The 9,058-nt window shown below is 32.3% G+C and overlaps 2 protein-coding genes across 2 annotated transcripts; both read left to right on the forward strand.

Moving 5' to 3' along the window:
* Positions 1–323: 323 nt before the first annotated feature.
* On the forward strand, positions 324–3,725 carry LOC106105677. Its single transcript, XM_013286101.1, has 5 exons — positions 324–421; positions 964–1,183; positions 1,921–2,054; positions 2,489–2,644; positions 3,574–3,725. Exons 1-5 carry the CDS (start codon positions 355–357, stop codon positions 3,723–3,725), a joined length of 729 nt encoding a protein of 242 aa, XP_013141555.1. The 5' UTR covers positions 324–354.
* Positions 3,726–6,541: 2,816 nt separating this feature from the next.
* Positions 6,542–8,955, forward strand: LOC106105751. Its single transcript, XM_013286186.1, has 5 exons — positions 6,542–6,644; positions 7,159–7,378; positions 7,717–7,850; positions 8,317–8,472; positions 8,738–8,955. Exons 1-5 carry the CDS (start codon positions 6,575–6,577, stop codon positions 8,887–8,889), a joined length of 732 nt encoding a protein of 243 aa, XP_013141640.1. The 5' UTR covers positions 6,542–6,574; the 3' UTR covers positions 8,890–8,955.
* Positions 8,956–9,058: the final 103 nt, after the last annotated feature.

Below are 9,058 nucleotides of genomic sequence, written 5' to 3' on the forward strand. Positions count from 1 at the left end.
TCGTTTATAAATGTAAACACAAAAGAAAAACGCAAAAATAAGGCTTGATTTAATTATAATAGTCAATGACTTTCTACATCATCGGAAACTTTTATTCCGTAAAGATTCATAATTACTGGACAAATATTTACATAAGAAACCTATTTAGTATTTTTTTATACTATGAATAATACTTCATTATATTAACATATTTATTTGGTTAAGAACATTCGAGGAAAAAATAACAATGTAATGCGTTATTAAAAAAAAAGACTTTTATAAAATTAAAAATATTAAATCAGTATAAATATGTTAAGATTTAAGAAACGTCTAATTCATTTAAACTAATTTTCTAATTGTGGGTAGTCGTTCAAAATGTCTACTTTAATTTTATGTTTCTTGTCGTTGTTCTGTTTTACTTTTGGAGCAAAGAGTAACCCAAGTAAGTTATCATATTTAGTAATTATTGATAAATAAGACGATCTACTTCTTGTTACGGGATCTTTTTTAAGTTTTCTTTTTATTTAAACTTGCAAATTAATGCAAAATGGGGTTCCGAGAAATTGACAGTTCAAAGTACCTTTTTATCACTAAAACATTTTCATGTCTTATATCTTATAAGAAAACAGCGGTCACGGCACAAAGACCCTAGCACGAAAATGGCTAGAAAGTATACGTAAAGACATAGACAACATTTGTATTGTATTTGTCGGTGTACTTTATAAACAATTAGCTATCGCCCACGTTTTCGTACGCGTGGTATTAAAAAACAAAAGTGACTAGCCTATGTGCTCTTCCAGACTATGCTCTACAACTGTACCAAATTTTATCATAATCCGTTCTGTAGTTTAGACTACAAACTCTAACATACATTCATCCATCTATCTAAACTTACCCATTTATAATATTAGTATGATATGGAGGTGCACTCGGCACTGCACAAATCTCATATAAGTGTAATTAATTTTACATAAACTATTTCAGATTCCATTATCGTACCATGCAAAATTAATGATGAAGATTGTATGACGAAATCTGCAAATATAGCGCTCCGTCTTATAGGACAAGGAGTTCCGTCTTTAAACATTCCACCCATAGATCCGATCAAAACTGATGTTTTTCAAATTAAACTTCCATCCATACAGTTGACATATAAAAATCTAACTCAGAATAGATTTTCAAAATGTGAAGTTCAAAATGTCAAGTAAGAATTTTGTTGTTTTCATGCCCTAATTTTTTGTCTTATAAGAATTTACAAATATTATTGAGAAAAAAACAATGAATGGTAGAATGTTATAGTCTATATAACAAGTATTATAGTCTAGACCGCATTTTTGCTTAAACAAATAAGTAGTTTTATATCAATAAATTGGCAAACGAGTAGGCGGCTTCCTAAATCCGCCGAAATGACGAAGCGACCGCGGCCTATAGATCCACAATTGTAGATGCATTGCCTTAATCAACGGAGAACTACATAAAGAGAATATTTTACCTTCCTAAGCGTCTCTTCCTCCGTCAACTCTTTATAATATGCTTAACATACTTTGTATTATTATTATTATTCATACATATATAACATATAGTATTTATTCTCATTCAAGTATTTAGTTTTATTGTTACATCTTATTTAATTAATTTTCCATATTTTCATTTATATTGGAGCAATATATAATTCATAAATAATACCGAAACGCCGTAAACGTAGGTTTTTAGTAATTAATGTAAGGAAAGATTTTTCCTGCTGTTTTCGGTGCCCACGATACAGGTATTGCCTAGTGTGGTCATCACCAGATTAAACGTATATTAACCACAATTTGTAATTATGTTTTAGTTGGTATAATTGTTATTGTAATTGTTAATCTCTTGTTTTTTTAATGAAATTATTTTTATTTCTATTCTATTATTAGTTTTAAATGTGAAATTCTTAATTATCTTCTTCAGGTTAAATATGGATACTTTAAATTTAAAATTTGATTTGAAATGTCCGTCAATAGAACTGATCGGACACTATTCTGTTACTGGTACTCTGTTATCACTTCCATTGGAAGGACAAGGACCGTGCAGGACCATTACAGGTACTTAAAATAGTTTAAGTTATTATACTAACTCAGGTAGGACCAGGTTTCTCTAAAATAACGGTGACACATGAGATTATCTTCTCTTCCAACGTATCTTTTCACTTTTCAAATTCATTTGATTCATTCTACTCATGAGAAAAGGAGAAAACAATTGGTATTGTGTAACCGACACGCAAACTCGTCACACGGAAGGCGGAATTGTTTTCACATCAGAATGTCTTCTGTTGGATCCGAAAAGCGGAGAACCGCATTCTGTGAAAGTCATTGGGAAAGGCCTATGTCCAGCAGCGGGCAGACAAAGGCTGATGATGTTGATGATGTCTTCTATCGTGGTATTTTACCGAGAGAGCTTTGTAATTGTGAAGCAGTTAATATTGCAACCCACTTATTACTGCATGCACATCAATACTTTGACGATGTAAATATTTTAGGTACCTATTTAATAAATGTTGACGCTGAACTGGAACGCGTTACTGGAAATGATGGAAGAACGTATTTAGCTATAAAGAAATCAAAGCAAGTTGCTGATTCTTTGGAACCAGTTAAATTTCAATATGACAACTTATTCAATGGACAAAAGGAATTATGTAAGTATAACTTGAAAATTTAAATTCTCAAGTATACTATTATAATAAAGCGTAAACACGCACTTCTTTGTTGCCTAAGATGTCAGCAATTACAGCATATTTTTGAATAACTCTTATATTTTCATATATACTCTATATATTTTCATGACATTAAACTTAGAGGTAAATGTTTTTGATAAAAACCATAATGTGGGAGAGGGACCATAAGTTGCTGCCAACATCAAGGAAGCAAAATTGCCATGCTTTGTAATCATGTCATGTCTGTCATTTTGACATTTGCAATTGAATTTGACAAATGTAATCAATAAAACAATTTTCATAATTTCATGCAAATAAAGTCGCACGGGAACAGCTATTTTTAATATAGTTTTGATTATTTAACCAGAAACCCATTAACTAAATCACAATGATGTTAACAGGATTTTGATTTGATTATATCTGATGATTATGTCCATACCTATTGTTAAATAAAGATCTTAAAATAAAATTATAATCATCATTCAATAAAGATTAATTAAATAGTTGAATTTTGACAAGACTCTTTTAAAATCCTCTACATAACGCCCCAAAAACTAAAAATTTTAAACCCTAAAGCCGTTTTACACAAGGCTGTACATTAGAATCCGATTATAATCGTTAAGCGACTTCAAAGTACAGTATCATAGCGGTTTGTATATAGGAATGCGTTGTCAACATTTCTATCCGTCATTGCCAGTCGCTCTCAACCTGTGTGATCGTTGTGAGAGAAGTCTCTGCTATTTTGAAGGTGGTGTATCATATACAGTTCATAAGTAGTCTACTCCTGCACTGAATTATGTGTACGAATTCTTGCGACGCATGAATACAATATTTATTTCTAAGATTCACGTTTCTTTGTGTAAGAGGAGCCTTATATATCGTATGATTTATTTACTATTATTATTTTTCAGCGGACGCTGCTCACGCCTTTGCACATAAACATTATAAGGAGGTAATGGCACATTTACAAGGTTCCATACTCGATGGCAATTTCAAATATTTTTCAAAATGCGTCAACGCACTACTTAAGACTACGCCTATTGACAATCTGTTTATTAATTAGTTGTTTATAGCTATTTAAATAAAGATTTTCGTTGTACTTTTTGTTTTATTATCTGTATATGTACAACCAGGTAACCTGGCAATGTTCCAACTTAAAAGCTACAGTAGTTTGAATGTTTTGTAAGCATTAAAACAACGACGCGAAATAACCAATAGATCGTTTATCTTTTAAATGTTTCCGTAAAAATAAAAAAAAAAGCAAAAAAACCCACTGATCAATAGATGAATATACTAGGATAAAAATACAAAGGAATGAAAAAAGTTGCAAAGAATAAAGCCATTTTTCCTGCAAGTGGAACATCTCGAATTTCCACGACTGTACATTAATACAATTACATATTAAGGGAAGACAGAAAAATGGGATATAAGTTAATCATTAACTTACGAATTTATCGATTCTTTTAATGACACAAAATTTCTGCAGTGGAAACCAATGATTGCAATACTTTGTAAAGTAAATTTGGTTAGGGATTTGATTGATAGTACCGCATACTATCTTATCTTACTAATATTATAAATGCGAAAGTTTAGATGGATGGATGGATGGATGTTTGTTAGCGTTTGTAGCCTAAACGGCTGAACGGATCTCCATGAAATTTGGCACAGGTTTAAAGCATAGTCTGGAAGAACACATAGGCTACTTTTTATCCCTAGAACAGTTACGGTTACCGTGGGATTCATTAATTTAGTTTTTTAATGTTTACTCGATCATTCTGCAACGGTTCAACATATCTTATTGAAATTTGGCATAGATATAAAACAAAGTCTGGAGTACACATGGGATAAGCTTCATCCCTGAGAATTGTCCGCTTCCCGAGGGATACGTAGCTTTTTGTAATTTATATAGTTTGTATTTTTTCTAATACCACGCAGACGAAGTCGCGGGCAACAGCTCGTATATTATATTTCAATGTGTTCCTTTTAATGCCTAGATTGAAGCGATAGTAATAAAAAAGTGGAAAACTCAGAGAGTTGAATAAAATATTATTAATTTTAGAGTTAACAACCATATCAAATTGCATTAAATTGCGATGTAAATCAAGAAATCTCGTGATTACATTTAACATTTAGAAAAATGAAATGACTACAAGAATGATACATTTTAATTTACTCATTATTAGCTTTCGCCCGCGACTCCGTCCGTGTGGGATTAAAAAAAAAACAAAAGTAAGTAGCCTATGTGTTCTTCCAGACGGTCCTCCACATCTGTGCCAAATTTCATCGAAATCCGTTCAGCCGTTTAGGCTACAAACTCTAACAAACATCCATCCATCTAAACTTTCGCATTTATAATATTAGTATGATATGATTTAGGTTTGGTATAATAAGCCGCTATATTGTGTGTGTCCAAAAAAACTAGGTACTCTTAACAGTTTTGATTGAATGAGTTTTATGAAGATTTTTAATTGATTGACGTCACTGACACTAAAATTCGGCATCTTGTATGAAAATCATTAAATAATATATAAGTCAAGTTAATTCTCAGTCAAACTACATAACTGGTAGATTTGCTTGCTTCAAAGCAATTGGATTATATAAAACTTTTGAGACTTTTTTTACATTATAATCTTCATTTATTGTAAAAAAAAAACTTGAATATGCCTTACTACTTCATCTTATTAAGTCTTTAATGGTAACAACAAATGTATTCACATGGGAAATGGTGTAATTAGGGCTGGTGCTGAACATAACGAGGCTCCACGGTTCTGCGATTTACACAATCTTACATAAATCCATTTTGACCTTCCCTCTCCAAAATGTTAAAGGGATACCGTAGAAATCTCTTTCATGGTTAATAGTAACTATATACTATTATAATAAAGCGTAAACACACACTTCTTTGTTGTCCAAGATGTCAACAATTACAGCATGTTTTTGAATAATTCTACTTGTAATAAAAAGCCCTACACTTACGTCATGCTTTAGGCTGTATATTTTCACGCTGTTAAACATAGGGGTTAATATTTCGGATAAAAACCTAATGTGGGAATGAGACCATAAGTTGCTGCCAACATCAAGAAAGCAAAATTGCTATTATAGTAAGGTATTTTGACATTTGCAATTGATTATTTGACAAATGTAAACAATAAAATAACATTTTCATAAGTTTATGCGGATGAAGTCGCATGGGAACAGCTAGTACAGTATACAAAGAAAGAAGTTGAAGTACATAAATGTATGATAGAGCTGAGATAATTACTACTTGTTAAGAGTGAAACCTGCACTGGTTTGACCTTAACAAAGACCTTGAATAGAATGATCTAGAATCTATACAATAATTTACGTGTATAAAAGGCTACAAGAGTGATAGAAAAATTAGGCGCAACGGTGTTGCAAGCATTTTTTTGTGACTGAGTTTTTGTCGCCACTTTTAAAGAGGCATTTACAGCTTCACCGGGCTTGAGTTTTAAATTCGTTTAAGAGTAAAGTTGCAAACACGTCAAGTACCCTGGCTATAAATCCATTCTTTACTGCTTTCATTTCTGTATTTATACATCAAATAGATTATTTATTTCTAGTGTATCTGAATGCGAATTAAACTCTGGTGTAAGTGTAATTGTTGCAAAGCATGAACCTTGACAAAAGCAGGACTATTCTGTATTAAACATAAATATGACCGTCATTTCAAAATTCTGACATTTATATGAAAGATTACGAGATAAGGTACCATGTAATAAAATTATTTCGAAAATTTAGACTTGAATTAACAGCTTTTGCAAAATGTTATCCAGTTATTACCATATTTTATTAACCGGAATTCGTTACTTATAAAATACACATTCGATATATCTAAGATTGTACCGCGGCCTGCGTTTATTTGCTTTTTGGAATCCTGAATGCGTGGTTGTTATGACGTGTTCATGGAAAATTTTCTTACTAACGCTGTGTCTTCTAATCGAGCTGATAGAACCTAATACAAGTAAGTGTTTCAGTTTTGTGGTACTTACATTTTCGCTAAAAGAAAATAGATAATTTCCAACTATTTAAGATATTTTTAGAGTTATAACTAACGAATTAGACTACTTTGTCTAATGTTTTTTTTTATAACATAAGGTGGCAAACGAGCAAGCGACCACGTGAATCCGCCATAATGGCGAAGCGACGGCTGCCCATAGACATCCCCAATTGCAGATGCGTTGCCTACCCTTATACGACGGAGGAGGAAACGCACATAAAGAGGATATTTCCCTTTTCTATGCATCTCCTCCACCGTCAAATCCACATCCCCTTTCCATCCTCTCCTTATAAGAAAAGGGTGGTAAAGAGAAAGGGACTTAAATTAGGCTTCCGGCACCACACTCATCAGACGAAACACGAAATTGCTTCCATTTTACGCCTGTCTTCTGTGTGGTCGTGATATTACACCGGGCGTGCCGGCCCATTCGTGCTAAAATGTTAAAGCGGGCGCTACCACTGTTAAATATCTGTTTCAGAATATGAAATAGGTCGGTGTGGAAAGAGTGATGAAGCTTGCATGATTAAAGCTGCTAATCATGTTCTTAAGTATATATCAGGCGGCATACCATCATTAAATGTTAAAAGCCTGGATCCAATAATACCCAATGTTGTTGAAGGAGATAGTCCAATATTCACGTACAAATTTACCAATAACTCAATATTAGGGTTTGGAAAATGTGAATTTGATCGTATCAAGTAAGTAGCATAACGCATTTTTGTACAATAGTTACAAATATAGCATGGATAAAGATCAGAACATTTATATATGTTATTTGTTATGAGGTAGGCAAGAATTAAAGTAAATGTTTAAATAGTGAAAAATGTTCTATGAACAATTTACGTCTAATGATAGAAGTAGTAACGTTCGAAATTTCAAGTTTCTATCTTTATCCACATCGAAGTTACAGGGGGGCCAAAAGTGTCCCGAAGCGCTTCGCGAAAATAGTGTTTGGCTATGCTCGCCTCGGCGGCGGTTGCACTGCCGCTTACCTAGATGGATAATATTAATAATATCATTTTTAATGTTCTTCCAGTTTGAATTTAGATTTATCGACTTTACTTTTTGATGTAAAATGTCCTTCACTGATCATCCAAGGAATATATGAAGTCGCAGGAGAACTCGTTGATTTACAATTAAAGAGGAATGGTACTTACAAGGTTACTACAGGTGAGTTTTGTTAATAAAAATTGCGATTTTGCTTCAATACTTTATTAGATGTCAGCATTATTAAATTAAAGTCTCAAAAACCAGTAACAAGAAGAAAAATAAATACAAATGATAACGTAGCAAAAAAATTAAAATTTAATTTTTAAAGTATCAGGTGAACACATGCATTAATTAATCCTCAGTAATTTTTAAACGTACTTTGATCTTTAGATTTTTAGATAAAAATAAAAAGAAGTTGATTCACTGCTGATTAATAAAGTCTAAGTGCAATTATTACTTTTTTAGTAATTTATTCTTCTTCTTTTTGAACGACTAAAGGCTGAATTGACGTTTTAATTCACAGCTTCGTTCCTTGGCATTTAAGCCACAAATCGCTGCCTTAAAGAAACGTCTTTAAGCTTGTCTTTCGAGGAATGTTTATTACTCAGGAGCTATCTCTTCTAAGTCAATTTCATTATTTTCACAGGTTTATATTTTATGTATTTTAATACGGAGATCGAAAAGATTCAAGGTGAAGACGGTCAACGTCATATAGCTATCAAAAAACATGTAGTATCAGGACAGCCAAAGGAGCCTATAGATTTTGCTTTTTATCGCTTTACACCAAATTCAATTGCTTCCCGTGAGTATAAAGTTAAAGTATGAATTGTTAAGAAAACGGCGCATCACTAGATATTGGCATACACGCCCCGTCCCTATGACATCTGTAAATGTCAGAAGTATTGAGAAACAGCGCGATGTTCTGACGGGTTCAGTAAATTGGAGTGGTGAAGCTAATTACGTCAATTATATCTAAAAATATTAGTTAAACTCTTTTAAAGATTTTTAAATAATATCAGACGATTATGTATCTAGTATCATGATATTTCATTTTTCATATTTTTTAGGCCAGGCGCAGGTTCGTTTCGATCACGAGAAATTCAAGGAACTTCATGTGTTGACAAGAGACGCGTACCGTGCAGCAGTTTTTGGACCACTATTTACATACGTAAATAGATTTCTTGCAACTATTCCTTACGATGACATGTTTACTGACTGAGAAATAAAAATATTCTTCTTGTTTTTTTTTCCTCCAACAACATTCAATATTTATTATTACTTCTTGTTAATTCTGCTAAAATAAACTTTTTAATAAAAAAACAAAACCGACTTCCAAACAAAATACACGAAAAACAAAACAAAATGCACTAAAAACAGAAGAAAATACA

The sequence above is a fragment of the Papilio polytes genome, unplaced genomic scaffold (assembly GCF_000836215.1).
Source record: "Papilio polytes unplaced genomic scaffold, Ppol_1.0 DF822733.1, whole genome shotgun sequence".
NCBI classification, from domain to species: Eukaryota; Metazoa; Arthropoda; class Insecta; order Lepidoptera; family Papilionidae; genus Papilio; species Papilio polytes.